The 16,674-nt window shown below is 40.6% G+C and overlaps 1 protein-coding gene and 1 non-coding gene across 2 annotated transcripts in view; both read right to left on the bottom strand.

Annotated features, from left to right (window-relative positions):
• KL (klotho) overlaps positions 1 to 16,674 on the bottom strand; it is a 70,992-nt gene that overhangs the window by 5,433 nt on the left and 48,885 nt on the right. The window contains exons 2-4 of the mRNA XM_066235879.1: positions 14,539 to 15,049; positions 7,515 to 7,783; positions 429 to 1,530 (exon numbers count right to left, since the gene is read on the bottom strand). Coding sequence (XP_066091976.1) covers positions 429 to 1,530; positions 7,515 to 7,783; positions 14,539 to 15,049 — 1,882 coding nt within the window. The remainder of the gene's footprint in view (positions 1 to 428; positions 1,531 to 7,514; positions 7,784 to 14,538; positions 15,050 to 16,674) is intronic.
• TRNAT-AGU (transfer RNA threonine (anticodon AGU)) lies at positions 4,217 to 4,291 on the bottom strand. The gene has a single exon. It is a non-coding gene; the product is annotated as a tRNA-Thr (tRNA).

Genomic DNA, 16,674 nt, shown 5'->3' with positions numbered 1-16,674 from the left:
CTTAATAAAACTTCAGACTGAATTGGATTAATGAAAAAAAAAAAAAAAGCTTCTTTTATGGGAAGACAACTTGGCAAATATGAACATAAATACTGAGCTACATTTAATATAAGAGGTTTGTGGTACTTGGGTTCATCTTCATGTACAGAAAGCAGGTCAGACTGCTGAGAGTCCATCTGAGGGTGGAGGACAGGATAGCCCATGCTTTCATAGGCCCAAAGAAGGTGGTAAGGACTTGCAGTCTGCCACTTTCAGCTAAATGCCTTATCACCGGGGAAAATACTAACTCTGGCTGTTCCAATGTGGCAAGAAATGCACAGCGCTTCTCTCTGAAGGTGACCCTGTGTGCTTGTACCGGAGAGTGTCTAACAAGAATCAGGCCCTATGTAACATCACCTTCAAGGGACAGTTTTCAGAGGGGGCCTTACCTTTCAGAGCTTCATTTACATAATTCTGCATATAATGCATCCTCAGCTTGTCCTGTCCGGCTTGCAGGTCATCATCAATGCCATTGGAGATCACATACATGGGCAGGTCTCCATACTTGGACTTCAGCCAGCTCAGGACTTTGCGCAAGCCCCAGGGCACCACGGCCACCTGACTCGGGGAGTTGAGCCATGTGATGTCTGTCATTTCTTGTACTTCCAGGTAGTCGTTATATTTCAGTGGGTCTTCTTTTTCCCAGTCTACAAGGATAGTGGTGTAATGGCTTAAAGCCAAGAAGTCGAAGGAGCCCCGTATTAACTTCTTTTCATCTTCTGTGAAATAAGGGAGCAGGAAATTGTTTCTCTGGTTCAGCCAGTTCCTCATCACACGTGGGTAATCCCCAGAGCCAAAAACGGGCTCAGCCAGCCAGCCAATGTCAAATTCCAGAACTCGCTCGGCCACGTCCTTGTCCTCGGGGGAGAAAGGGCAGGCCGGTTCGATCCAGTCAGCCTGCAAGGCTATGGATATCTTGCCCTTCTGAGAGCGCCTGAACTCCTCATCGTAGGCGCGCCAGGCCAGGGCGTGGGCCTTCAGCAGGTTGTGCCCTGCTACATAGGTCATGTTGCGCGTGTACGGCTCGCTCATCGTGATCCAAAACTTGACGTGGGGGCCAAGGTCCTGAAAGCACAGCCTGGCATAATCTGCAAAAGCCAGAGCAGTGTGGGGGTTCTCCCATGCGCCATGCTTGGCCAGGGGCTTGGGCAGGCCTTGGTGCCGGGCAGCAGGTCGCCATAAGGCCACCACCGGGGTGATGTTGGCGCGCACAAGCTCACTGGCGAAGCAGCGGTAGTAGTGCAGGACCGTGTGGTTGACCTGTGACTGGTCGCCCAGTGGGAGGATCAGGGCCCAGTTCAGTGAGAAGTGGAAATGCGTCACATGCATCTCCTGGAGTAGGGCAATCTGGGGCCGGATGGCGGCTAAGTCAACGCAATAGGGTGTCCTCTTCTTGGCCACAAGGCCATCCACCTTAATGAGCCCCTTGCTGTGGTGGACATCCCACAGGTACACATTGGGGTCGGTGAACTGGGACAGAGTGGTGTCAACCTAGGAGGAGCAGAAAGCATAATTCTTGACTTCTACACAGACCTACAAAAGTAGCTCAATGCAAGTCTTTCAAAGAAACTAGCAAAGCAAGATGAGAGAAAACAGTTACTTTTCTAGCTGAAAAAATGAAACAATTTTCCATCAATAGTGAGTTCCTGGAGAAGAAAACAGCCCACTCACATATCTTTTATACACATTTGTTTTACCCATAGTTCTCTTTGTTACTTGAATATTTTTTTAAAAATCTGAATTTTTCTCCCTTCACTTTAGATGACAAAGAGTAGTGATTCATTCTCATACATCTCTAGCCTGTGTGAAGCAAGCAGGGTATTTTTTGGACGTTTTTCTTGTACACTGCTCACAAAAATTAGGGAATATTTCAAAATGAATATGAAGCGATAATAAAAAAGAAGCATTTTATTTTTTTTCATTAAACAAGAACATCAGAAAAGCAAACAACCTTTCAAAGAAAGTTGTTCAATTATGCAAATGAGATGCAAAACCAACTTTTATTTCATTGGGGAAAATGCTCTATACAAAAGGCTGAAAGTATTGGAGTATCTGCACGTTCCCTGATGCCCTGATTTTTGTGAGCAGAAAAAATCACTAATGAGATGAGACTTTAAAATTTATTTTTTAAAAATAGCAAAGATAAAGCTTACAACCTGAAGGTGAGTCAAAAAATGAAATGGCATTTAGAATTAAACTGTGGCTTGACCTGTGGTGGCGCAGTGGATAAAAAGTCCACCTAGAATGGTGAGGTAACAGGTTCAAAACCCCGAGCTTGCCTGGTTAAAGCACATATGGGAGTTGATGCTTCCTGCTGCCCACCCCCATCTCTCTCTCTCCTTTCTCTAAAATGAATTTTAAAAAAAACTAAATATATATATATATTAAACTGTGCTTCTTTTTTTTTTTTTTTTTTTTTTTTTTTTTTTCTGAAGCTGGAAACGGGGAGAGACAGTCAGACAGACTCCCGCATGCGCCCGACCGGGATCCACCCGGCACGCCCACCAGGGGCGACGCTCTGCCCACCAGGGGGCGATGCTCTGCCCCTCCGGGGTGTCGCTCAGTCGCGACCAGAGCCACTCTAGCGCCTGGGGCAGAGGCCAAGGAGCCATCCCCAGCGCCCGGGCCATCTTTGCTCCAATGGAGCCTTGGCTGCGGGAGGGGAAGAGAGAGACAGAGAGGAAGGAGGGGGAGGGGGTGGAGAAGCAAATGGGCGCTTTTCCTATGTGCCCTGGCCGGGAATCGAACCCGGGTCCCCCGCACGCCAGGCCAACACTCTACCGCTGAGCCAACTGGCCAGGGCCATAAACTGTGCTTCTTAAAATCACATTCTACACTGAGATTTGCTCTCAGATGAGAAGTTACTAAATAAGCATAACTGTTGACTTTTATTAGCTTTGGGGTTGATGACCAAGTTTATCAAACTCAACCAGACTAATGGTAGAAACTGACAAAGAATGTGGACATAGGAACAATATTGTCATCCACCTGTAATGAGATTTATTTTTTAACAGTGTTTAAGTCTTTTTTCTGTTTGTCTGTAATGACTAGCACAATGTGGCTCTCAACATCTGACATCAAAGTGTGTCATCCTGATGTACATAGGTTGCTAGTTTGATCCTTGGCCAGGGCACATACAAGAACAGATCGATGATTCTCTATCAATCTCCCTCTCTCTCACTGCCTATTCCTCTCTCTCTAAACTCAATCAATAAACTTTTAAAAAATCTTCAAAATGAAAATAGGACAGATTTTCAGGGAAGTGGACAAATTGTAAATTTAGAATGACAACATCCTCCCTCCACGTGGAAACCGGGGAGGGGATGCACACTGAAAGTGCACCCTAGACTGCTGCCTCGCCCTTTCTCTCCTGGGGAATAATCTCTGTAGAGAAGATTACTTTGCTCTGACCCTCTGTAGAAAAGCCAGGGTCAGACAAACTCCAGTTTTGAAACTCTAATAGGGGTTTCTTCACAGTTTTACGGGCCTGTTGCAAATGAGCTGTTGTTTCTCTGGACGGGTCAGTGCTGTGTTCATAAAGGGAAGTAATAAAAACCAGTGTCTCAGAGGGAAATTGCTTTTTCTGGGGGCTTGTCCCTTGTGGAGCACCCACCATGCATTTCCCCCAGTACTGTGGGAATGCCATCAGCAGTATCTTTCCACCATGATGCACTCACCAATAATGTTTCCTCAGCTTTGCAGGAGAAAACATTTGCATGCTCTTTTGAAGTGTTTATAGCTTGAAGGAACTTTTGAATTATTTTTATAGAACTCTGAGTTGACTAAATTTATGTCTTTTCTTACATAATTGTTCCAAAACACCAGTTTTTATTCAGTTTATTTGAAAACAAATATGACAGACTAACCTATAAGTTTTTTTGGGGGAAATCTATTTCTTTCTTTTTTTATTTTTTTATTTTTTTTTTCTGAAGCTGGAAACGGGGAGGCAGTCAGATTCCCGCATGCGCCCAACCGGGATCCACCCGGCATGCCCACCAGGGGGCGTCGCTCTTTTGTGTCCAGAGCCACTCTAGCGCCTGGGGCAGAGGCCAAGGAGCCATCCCCAGCACCCGGGCCATCTTTGCTCCAATGGAGCCTTGGCTACGGGAGGGGAAGAGAGAGACAGAGAGGAAGGAGAGGGGGAGGGGTGGAGAAGCAGATGGGTGCTTCTCCTGTGTGCCCTGGCCAGGAATTGAACCTGGGACTTCCGCACACTAGGCCGACGCTCTACCACTGAGCCAACTGCCAGGGCAGGAAAATCTATTTCTTAAAAATACAGAACATTTAGAAATGATAGAATTTAGGCAAAACTTTATCTAACCTCCATTAATTAGTTGACTTATTTCTTAATAAAAAATGAAATAATAAAACTGATTCTTTCAGAAGGAACAGGGATAGTATATGTATTTCGTATGTTACAGAAGAAGCTCTCTCCTAACATGACCAATGTTGAAGGAGCCCTATGTCCTCGGTGTGTAGCAGTTTCTCTATTTAATCCACTGAGAGTCCGTAGTTGTGGAAAAACACTGTCAGCTGAAAAATTAGGCTCAAACATAATGACAATCCAGGTAAATAAGGCTAAAGTCAGACTTCAGACAAGCAGTGTGCTTAATGAAATATGATTTTTAGAGATTTTCAAGTAAAATACACGTCTCATTAATATTAGGATTTTGAAAAACTAGGCAGGAGGAAAAAGATAAATTTTAATAGTTTAGAAGTCACCTCTCAGGACTTTAATATAATGTATTAAAAGTATAGAGTACCACTAATAAAGTATATGCTCACATTCCTAAGAACTGCCTTAACCAAAAACTTGTTTTTACTTTGTCAATTAGGAAGCTAGTTTGGGAAGGACACTACCAAAATAATACATAGCTCATGGTGAAAAGCAGGAAAAATAGCAATTACAGCCTTTCCCCACAAAAGAGCTTCCAGAGAAGTTTAAGTCCACTGTGAGGTTGAGGGTGACTTAATTTTGTGTTTGGCTGGTTCTGCGTAGCAGAGCGCTGGGCGTGCAGGACTCTGCTTGGTGGAGGAGTAGGGACCCCGAGCTGATGACACAAGAGGAGTGCAACCTGAGAGGCAAGGGCCAGGGCTGAGGAGTGGCTGGCATTAGATCAAATTCTGAAACAAGTACTTCTGAACAAGGGGTGCTCTCATTTCCCCTCCTCCTCACTGCCATACTTGTTCCATCTGACCAGCATTTCTCTTCTCTTTTGAGAAAACAGTACATAGTCTTAAGACTCTTCCACTCCTTCCCAGTCCTGGAGGCAAACACAGCCCATGGGTGGGGAATGAGCAGTGAAAGGGCTCCCTCTGATGTCACTCAGTTCATACTGTCTGCACAGAGATACTGGTGGAGATGTCTTTTCACAAAGGACTGGGAATGCCCTGCCCAGGCTGAGGCTACTATCAGAGATCAGGGAGGAGCATGGGCCCTCAATGACCGGGGGTACAGGGCCAGCAGGGAGCTAGGGGCAGGAGGTCAAGAGATAGAACAAGGATCAGGGACCATCTCACCCCAACCCCATTAAAGGGGAAGAAGGAGGAGAGATTGGGGAGTCTACCTGCCTCCCTTCTCCCTTTCCCCTTCTCCCTCTCCAGCACCACTCCTGCCCCTTCTCATCCCACTTGAACTTCACTGTGTAGCTCGCTTGCAGGAGAGAGTTTAGGACAGGGAGGTTGCAGATAGCTGTGGCTGCGGTGGGAGGTGGGGGAGGCTGGAAAGCCCCGCCAAGAGGGCGAAGCTGAGAGGACTTGCTGTCACCTTACATGTCAGCAAAGGGTTTACCTCTGAGACCACCCCTAAACCTGGAGGTCTGAAAATATATGAGTAATACAAATCAGCAAAGAAAGTAGTGTTGATATTTTTCATTTTCTTATAAATAAAAGACTGCAATTTGATGTTTACAAGAAAAGAGCAGCCCATTTAATCTAGAAGGACTATCCTCAGATCTAAACATTCTTCCAAATAGTTTTGAACTGAAAGGTAACCGAACATGCCACCCCAAAATGTGCCCCTTTGGTGTACTGATTATTTTGAGCAGCAGGACCTTGAGAAAGAGCAAATGTAGGAAGAGACTGCCTCAGTCCGCACCTTATCTGCCTAAAGACAGGTGTTTCCAAAGGAACTCGGTGTCAGAAGTCCCCTCCCCAGAGCTTCATCAACCAGGACAGATGGACTCTCATCACAAAAGAAGAGGCTGGAAATCAACAATATATCCAGACAGACTTTGTCACAAACTAGCATAGTTCCCATCTATTCTTATAAGGGCCCATTTAATGTTTCCTAAAAATCATTTACTGTCCCTTAAGAGACTTATATTCCATCAACCCTTTCCCTATTAACATGGTATTTAAGCCTGAATTCTAAGCCACCTGAGGAGTTACCCACTTTTCTCTGAGTATCTCCTATATGTATATGAGATATACATGTTAATAAACTTCTGTTTGTTTAAACTTGTTAATCTGTCTTTTATTCCAGGAGTCTCAGTGAAGAACTCAGAAGGGTAGAGGGAGAGTGATTATTCCTCCCCTGTAGAACCAATGAGTTGGCTAGAAGCACTCAACATGCTAAATCCCATTGCTTATCCATCGATACTGAACTTGGTCTATTTTCAGACTCTGCTCAGCAACAACCCCACCAGCACACTGTTCACTTACCATCATGCTCTGTTGTTCTGTTATATTATTTGCATATCCATCATTTTCTCCCAAGACTCCTTTCAAAGCAGGGGTCATATCTTACTCATTTCTTTGCACACGACCCTCAACCAAGTACCTTCAGTAACTAGCACAGGACTGTGTGCATACTAAGCATCCAATCAGTGCTTACCCTTCGAACATACTCTAGAAAACAGATTCCTTTAAAATTAAAGAAAATTAACATTTAAAAATTTAAATTTCAGTAAGTAAATTAAAAATAACACTGAGAACTAACTACATAATAAGTGTTCAATAGATACTGGATGACCATCTTGAAGAACTTCCTCATCACCTCAATGACTAGTGCTCAAAATGATTTCAAGTGACAATTTTCATTCTCTCTGTACTGCTGAAAGATTGGAGAATCCTCAGTCAAGTCCCAGTAGGGAGCTGCCTAATGCACCTGTCTCAGACCGAGCAGCTCCTCTGACTTCTCAAATGATGTGGACTTCTGTGTCACATTTCGTTAATAGAAGAACTCACCTGTTTTAAAAGGTTTGAAAACTCCTGTGTTAACAGAATATTTCTATCTTATCAGATGTTAAACATTTATATGTTTTTCATTTGTTCCCCTTTGGGATGATTTACAGTGCAAAGTGAAGCTAGGAAGGTTTTTGGAGAGAAGGATGCAGTGTTCCTATTTATGCCCCTAGGGAACCGTGTTTGGTCCGAAGAACTGTGTTAAGTGTCACGACAACCTAATAAGGAAGCTCTACTTACTAGCGACAGGGCTTGGTGCGACTGCTGATTGGTTTTGTCAGCTGACTTACTTGAATGTAGTTGTCAACAGTTCCCCAAGCAAAGTCACAGGGAAATGTCCCTTGTAGGGGTTGATTTTCAGGTGAAGGAGGGAAGCCGTTTTTCTCTATTATCTGTTGGTAGAACAAAGCTGAAGACTTTGGCAACAACTTCTTATCCTGGCTCAGAAAGTCAACATAAAAGAGTCCACGCCGGATACTGTAGCCTCTGTGCCACTCAAAGCCATCCATGAGGGACCATGCTGTGTACCCGATGATGTTCACCCCATCCAACCTGATAGCTGCAAAGGGGAGAGAGGGCAAGAGAAAAGTGATCCTTCACTGGACACTCACCTAATGATTGAAGACATTTGAGGTTTTTACTACTTAAGGAAATAAATTATGTAGTGTGCTTCTTGTTTTAATCAGACCCAGATAACTCTATAAATAAATGTCTTCACAAATGGGCTTATCTCCAATATGTTTTTATTTGGATTTCCAGTGGGTGCTCTTCAGGAAGATAGTCTCCTTTCATCCTAGGCACCTAACATTGTACTAGATGCAATAAATGAAGAAAGCTTTTAAAACCATGAACTACTTACTATTTTCTCCAGAAAATGCTGATATTCCTTTTTTTGTTAAATGTTTCATTCAGTACAAGAAATAAGAACCTGAAGATTCCAAGATGGCAGCAGAGTACCAAGATGGCAGCAGAGTAGGCAGACACACAGACTCCCAGCTCATACCACCAAACTGGATTACAAATTAATTTAGGAAAAATCATCAGGAAAAACCAACTTTGGACTAAAAGAACAGGTCTCAAAAACCAAGGAGCAAAGAAGAATCCACACTGATCCTGATAAGGAGTGCAGGGGCATATTGGGGACTCCCCTGCTTCCAGAAGCAAAGGGAGGCTGAGGCTGAGAGTCCAGAAGGGGCTCTCATTACAAGGAGAGAGACTCTGAGAGATGGGGGCCCTCAGTCTCAGAACCGAAGACCCAGTCTAGAAATCCAGGAACTGGAGGAGACAGAGAGAAAGCATTGAGAGGGGAGAAGAGCAAAGTTCTGTGTGTGGTAAGTGGCAGGGGTGCCTTAAAAGGACAGAGCAGAAAAGATCACTCACAGCCACATGCCTGGGACCCTAGGGGCAAGGAGGGCTGAGAGGACTGGCTTGTTTTCTACGAGGAAAGTGGGGAAAGCAAGACAGACGATGATGGGCAGAGGAATGCCTGGGATGACCTGAGAAGCTGACTCATCCAGTGTGGAGGTGGCCATAGCTGGGGGAGGGGTTGATCCCTTCACACAGCACAAGTCTAAAATGGTTCTGGGTAACCCACCTCCAGAAAGCTCTCCAGCTCCAATCAGCACAAAAGATACAACCAAAAGCAGGAAGTGGGTGAAGGGGCAGTAACTCAGGTCTCCAGGGAGCTCTGAGATGCACCTCCCCCTGTGAAGCCAAGACCACGCCCCATCCCCAGAGAGCAGCTGGCATGACCTGCCTGCAGATTCCCAGAGGTCATACCCACTGCATTCCTGGATAGTTTCAAATAAGCCCCCTGCTGAGATCAATAAACAAGCCTACCACTGAGTTAAGTAAACTGAAAACAAACAAATCAAGACTTCAAAACAGCTCTACTAGGTAAGGAGACCACAACTGAAACAAGCCTGCAAGTCACAAACAGAAACAATGGGAAGACAGAGAAACAGTCATATGAATCAACAAGACAAATCCTCAAAAAGATCTGGATGAAATGGAAGTAATCAAATTACCGTGTGCAGAGTATAAAATAATGATTGTTAGGATGCTTAAGGATCTTAGAGTTACAATAGATGGACTTAAAGAACACCTAAATAAAGAAATTGTAAGCATCAAAAAGGACATGGAAATCATAAAAAAAAAAAACAGAAAGAAATGACAAATACAATATTAGAAATGAAGACTACACTAGAAGGAATGAAAAGCAGGTTGGATGAAGCAGAGGATCAAATCAGCGACTTAGAGGACAAGATAAGTGAAAGCATAAAAGCAGAACAGTAAAAAGAAAAGAGGATCAAAAAGTCTGAGGAAACTCTAACAGAGCTCTGTGACAACATGAAGGAAACAATATCCACATAATAGGGGTTCCTGAAGGAGAAGAGAAAGAACAAGAAATGGAGCACCTGATTGAAGAAATAATACCTGAAAATTTCCCTAAATTGATACAGGAAAGATTCATACAGGTTCAAGAAGCAGAGAGAACCCCATTAAAAAAAAAACCCAAAGAGATCCACACCAAGACACATCATAATCAAAATACCAAAGCTAAGAGATAAAGAAAGAATACTAAAAGCTGTAAGAGAAAAACAGTCAATCACCTACAAAGGAATCCCGTAAGTATGACATCCGAGTTTTCAACAGAAACAGTTGAGGCCAGAAGGGAATGGCAAGAAATATTCAAAGTAATGCACAACAAGAACCTACAACCAAGACTTCTTTATCCAGCAAGGCTATCATTTAAAATTGAAGGAGAAATAAAAAGCTTCCCAGACAAAAAAAACACAAACAAATCAAAAAACAACTCAAGGAATACATCACAACCAAACCAATGCTGCAAGAAATGTTAAGGGGCCTGCTGTAAACAGAACAAAGCGAGGGGAAAAATATAGTAAAAGAGGATTGTAGATTTAATGGAAAAGAAAATGGCAATAAACAACTATATATAAATAATAACCTTAAATGTAAATGGATTAAATGCTCCAATCAATAGACATAGGGTAGCTGAATGGATAAAAAAACAGGACCCATTCATATGCTGTCTACAAGAGACCCACCTCAAAACAAAAGATATACATAGACTGAAAGTAAAAGGATGGAAAAAATATTTCATGCAAATGGAAATGAAAAAAAAAGCTGGGTAGCAATACTTATATCTGACAAAATAGACTTTAAAACAAAGACTTTAGTAAGGGATAAATAAGGTCACTACATAATGATAAACGGAGCAATCCAACAGGAAGATAACCATTATAAATATCTACGCACCTAATATAGGAGCACCTAAATATATATAGCAGACTTTGATGGACATAAAGGGAGAGATCAACAGCCATACTATAATAGTAGGGGATCTCAATACCGCACTAACATCACTGCGTAGATCTTCAACAAAGAAAGTTAACAAACAGCAGAATTAAGGGACACATTAGATCAACTGGATTTAACAGATATCTTCAAAACTTTTCACCCTAAAGTAGCAGAATATACATTCTTTTCAAGTGCACATGGTACATTCTCTAGGATAGGCCACATATTAGGGCATAAAATGAATCTCAACAAATTTAAGAAGATTGAAATCATATCAAGCATCTTCTCTGACCACAATGGTATGAAACTAGAAATCAACTACAATAGAAAAACTGAAAAACACTCAAACACTTGGAAACTAAACAGCATGTTATTAAATAACGAATGGGTCAACAATGAAATCAAGGAAAAAATAAAGTATTTCCTAGAAACAAATGAAAATGAGCGTACAACAACTCAAAATCTGTGGGACACAGCAAAAGCAGTCTTGAGAGGGAAGTTCATAGCATTACAGGCATACCTTAAGAAGCTAGAAACAGCTCAAATAAACAACTTAACCCTGCAACTAAAAGAACTAGAAAAAGAACAGCAAGTAAAGCCCAGAGGAAGTAGAGGGAAGGAAATAATAAAGACCAGAGCAAAAATAAGTGACATAGAGACTAAAAAAATAATACAGAGGGTCAATGAAACCAAGAGCTGGTTCTTTAAAAAGGTAAACAAGATCAATGAACCCTTGGCCAGACTCACCAAGAAAAAAAGATAGAGGACTCAAATAAATAAAAGTAGAAATGAGAGTGGAGAAGTAACAAAGAACACAACAGAAATACAAAGGATTGTAAGAAAATACTATGAATAACTGTATGCCAAAAAATAAGACAACCTAGGCAAAATGGACAAATTCCTTGAAAAACATAATGTTTCAAAAATCAATCTGGAAGAATCAGAAAACCTAAATAGACAGATTACAACAAATGAGATCATAACAGTTATCAAAAAACTGCCAACAAACAAAAGCCCTGGGCCAGATGGCTTCATAGGTGAATTCTACCAACATTTAAAGAAAAACCAACTCCTATCCTTCTCAAGCTATTTCAAAAAATTCAAGAGGATGGAAAACTTCCAAGCTTCTTTTATGAAGCGAGCATAATTCTGATTCCAAAACCAGGCAAAGACAACACAAAGAAAGAAAACCAATATCCCTGATGAATTTATATGCTAAAATTCTCAACAAAATATTAGCAAGCCAGATCCAGCAATACATGAAAAAAATCATACATCATGATCAAGTGGGATTTATTTTGGGGAGGCAAGGCTGGTACAATACTCATAAATCAATCAATGTGATTCATCACATAAAACAAAAGGATGGAGAAAAAACACATTAATATCAATAGATGAAGAAAAAGCATTTGATAAATCCAGCACCCATTTATGATCAAAACTCTTAGCAAAGTGGGAATACAGGGAACACACCTCAACATGATTAAGGCCATCTATGACAGATCATCCACAGCAAACATCATACTCAATGGGCAAAAGTTAAAAGCAATCCTCTTAAGATCAGGAATAAGGCAGGGGTGCCCCCTTTCACCACTATGATTCAATATATTTCTCGAAGTCCTAGCCACAGCAATCAGACAAGAAGAAGAAATAAAAGGCATCCAAACTGAAAAATAAGAAGTAAAACTATCATTATTTGCTGATGATATGATACTGTACATAGAAAACCCTGAAGTCTCAGTCAAAAAACTACAGGACCTGGTAAATTAATTCAGTAAGATGGCAGGATATAAAATTAATATTCAGAAATCAGAGGTGTTTTTATACACCAACATAACTGCCTAAAAGAGAGCTTAAGAAAACAATCCCCTTCACTATCGCAACAACAACAAAACAATAAAGTACCTAGAAGTAAATTTAACCAAGGAGGTTAAAGAGTTGTACTCAGAAAATTATAAAACATTGATAAAAGAAATCAAAGAAGATACAAACAAGTGAAAGCATATACCATGTTCGTGGATAGGAAGAATAAACATCATTAAAATGTTCATATTACCCAAAGCAATTTATAAATTCAATACAATTTCTATTAAAATACCAATGACATACTTCAAAGATATAGAACAAATATTCAAATATTCATATGGAACCAAAAAAGAACACAAATAGCCTCAGCAATCTTGAGAAAGAAGATTAAAGTGGGTGGTATCACACTTCCTGATGTCAAGTTATACTACAAGGCCATTGTATTCAAAACAGCTTGGTACTGGCATAAGAACAGGTATATAGATCAATGGAACAGAACAGAGAACCCAGAAATAAACCCACAGCTTTATGGATAATTGATATTTGACAAGGTTGATAATAGCATACAATGGAATAAAGACAGTCTCTTTAACAAATGGTGTTGGGAAAATTGGACAGCTACCTGCAAAAACATGAAACTAGACCACCACCTTACACCATTCACAAAAATAAACTCAAAATTGATAAAAGACTTAAATATACATCATGAAACCATAAGCATTTTAGAAGAAAACATAGGCAGTAAGCTCTCCCACATCACTCACAGCAATATGTTTGCTGATTTATTTCCACAGGCAAGGGAAATAAAGGACAGGATAAACAAATGAAACTATATCAAACTAAAAAGCTTTTGCAGAGCTAAAGATAATATGAACAAAATAAAAAGGCAAACCACACAATGGGAGAACATATTTGACAATACGTCTGATAAGGGGTTAATAACCAAAATTTAAAAGAACTTCTACACTCAACACCAGGAATGTAAACAATCCAATTATAAAATGGGCAAAGGAATTGAAGAAACACTTCTGCAAAGAGGACATACATATGGCCTATTGGCATAGGAAAAAAATGTTCAACATCATTAATCATCAGAGAAATGCAAATTAAAACCACAATGAAATATCACCTCACACTAGTCAGAATGGTGCTCATCAAGAAAACAACACATAATAAATGTTGCCAAGGATGTCGAGAAAAGGGAACCCTCCTGCATTGCTGATGGGAACGCACACTGGTGCAGCCACTGTGGAAAACCGTATGGAGATTCCTCCAAAAATTAAAATCAAACTGCCTTTTGACCCAGCCATCCCACTTTTAGGAATATATCCCAAGAATACCACATCAATGATTCAAAAGGAGAAATGTACCCCTATGTTTATGGCAGCATTGTTTACAATAGCCAGGATCTGGAAACAGCCCAAGTGTCTGTCAGTGGATGAGTGGATTAAAAAGCAGTGGTACATATACACAATGGAATACTACGGGGCCATGAAAAATGAGGAAATATTACTTTTTGCTACAACATGGATGTACCTGGAAACTATTATGTTAAGTGAAATAAGCCAGGCATAGAAAGAAAAATATCTTATGACCTTACTCATTTGAGGAGTCCGACGAACAATATGAACTGAGGAACAGAATAGAGGTAGAGGCGGGATCAAAGGATCCAGAGGTAAAGCCGTCAGAGGGAAAGGGGATGATAGGGTGTTAGGATGGGATGAGAGCAGAAAAGCAAATCCTGGAGGGAAGGGGGAGGGCACTACAGGGAATGGGACAAGGGGGAGGGGAGGATGTATTCGGGGGGACACTAGAATCTATGTAAACAAAATAAATTAAAAATTAAATAAAAAGAAATAACCCAAAATCATGTAAGGAGCGCTAGATACCATGGGATTTACTTAATCCTTAATGTAATCTAAAAATCTAGAGTAGTAATTCTTAAAGTCAAGTGATTTCATACATTATAACCCAGTTTCTATTTATAATATGGGTTTAAAAATAATTTAAGTTCCTCCAAGCCCCAAATAAGAAAGATGTTAGGTAAATACATTCATATTATTGCTAAAATGAATTTCTACATTACGATTAAAAGCTATAATTTCATATAGTTCATGGCAAATCATCTTAAAGATCATTTTAACAGTGAGTTTTGGCAGAAATTGAGAATTTTATCCCCCATCCTACCTTTTAAGGTTTCCATTATAAATTTTTTGAGGTAATACATATATTTGGCATCATCTCTTTTGGTGGTCCCTGAGACAAACCAGCCGTTTTCCACAATGAAGATCTGAGGGTGGTTGTATTCAAGGTCAATCCAGGAAAGCAGCTGCCTCAGGCTGGGAGATTCTAACTGGCGGAACTTCATGTGAGGATCCAATAGCTGAAAACTCAAAGTTGGTCCAAAGGAAAGAGCAAAAAAGTCAGCTGTGCCTTTGATGAACTTTTTCTCAGGCTCGGTAAAAGCAGGGAGAAGAGACGAAAGATTATTCTTCACGCTGTCAGGATAGTCACCATCAATAAATATGGGCTTGGCAAACCAGCCCAGGACAAAGTCTAGAGATTTTTGACACTCTTTGATGCTGTGGTCCGTCATTCTCCGAGGACTGATCCAATGGGAACTTAGGGCAATGGATACGTGGCCTCCCTGAGTTGGGCGGAAAGAAGTGTTGTAGAGATGCCAGATTTGGGCATGAGCCTAAAAAACACACAACAACAACAACAAAAACAAGGTAAACTGATTTCTGATTGTCAGGAAAAATATAATACATATTTAAATTCCCAACCCTAGTTGTATCTGTTTCTCATCAAACCTAACCTAATGACTAAGCCTACAGTGTAAAAGTCACCTGGAATCAATAAATTATTTCAGAGATAGGTCAGGCCATAGTAAGTGCTCCTCCAACTGGAATTAGTCCCATTGTTTCAGCAGCCAGTGGAAAATGTGAACTTCTGATGTTGAATGTGTCATTCATACTTTAGAAAAGTGATGAAATAAGAATCTTATAATATTGTAATGCTTAATTGACTTTGGATTATGTACTTTTTAATTAATGGGCTTCGTGAAAAGAACCAATCCCAAATCTGTGATCGCACCAGGAATTTCAAAATAGGATTATATTTCTTTATCCTGAGACTGGGAGTTTTCAAGGTGATTCAAATTGTTGGAGTCAATTTAATATTTTGTATTTATCTCACAGAGCTAAACTTCTAACCATGTTCTTCCAATCTTTGTTCTTCCCTAAGAATTAGTGCAATAAGTTAAAGGATCAACTCCAATTTCTAACCTTAGTCAGCCCTGCAGAACTCTGGAACAGTGCTGACTTCCTGCAGGAACCAGTGTTCTAGAGACAAGCAAAGCAGCAAAGAGAAAAACAAACAAAACAAAACAAAAGCACTTAAGTACAGCTTTGAGGAGATCCAATGTCTGTACATAGTCAGCATGCAGCTTGGAGTTTCCTACGGCCATGAATTGGACTTTGCTTTAATAAAATCAACTTTATATTCCCATAAAATTTTACTGACTTCTGAAACTTTATTTCTATTTGTTTGCCTTTTATTGATAAAGAATATATATTTTTAATTTAGAAACTAAAATGTGGTGACATTGGTCAATAAGAATACATAGGCTTCAGGTAAACATCTCTACAGTATTTGAATGTTGATTGTGTTGTGCACCCATCACCCAAAGTCAGATCATTTTCTGTCACTATACATTTGTCCCTCCTTACTGCCCTCCCCCCACACCCCCTCCCTCTGGGAACCACTTCACTTTTGTCTATGTCCATGGTTTCATTTTTATATCCTACCTATGTGTAAAATCATGTAGTTCTTAGCTTTTTCTGATTTACTTATTTCACTCAGTATAATGTTGTCAAGTTCTATTCATGTTGTTGTAAATGGCAATATGTCATCATTTCTTATGGCTGAGAAGTATTCCAATGTATACATGTACCATATCTTTTTCATGCAATCCTCTATTGAGGGATTATATAAAGAATGGTGAGCCTGACCAGTGGTGGCACAGTGTATCAAGTGTTGTCCTGGAACGCTGAAGTCGCTGGTTCAAAACCCTGGGCTTGCCTGGTCACAAGGCACATATGGGAGTTGGTGCTTCCTGCTCCTCCCCCTTTCTCTCTCTTTCTCTCTCTCTCTCTCTTTCTCTCAAATGTATAAATAAATAAAAATAATTTAAAAAAAAGAATGGTGAGAATGCCCTGGTTGGATAGCTCGGTTGGTTAGCATCATTCCAAAATGCACAGGTTGCCAGTTCAATCCCTGGTCAGGGCACATACAGAAACAGATCGATGTTTCTGTCTGTCT

This window comes from Saccopteryx bilineata, chromosome 6 (assembly GCF_036850765.1).
Source record: "Saccopteryx bilineata isolate mSacBil1 chromosome 6, mSacBil1_pri_phased_curated, whole genome shotgun sequence".
In the NCBI taxonomy this organism is placed as follows: domain Eukaryota; kingdom Metazoa; phylum Chordata; class Mammalia; order Chiroptera; family Emballonuridae; genus Saccopteryx; species Saccopteryx bilineata.
Note: the sequence above shows the minus strand (reverse complement) of the source record. Positions and strands in the feature narration are given on the sequence as shown.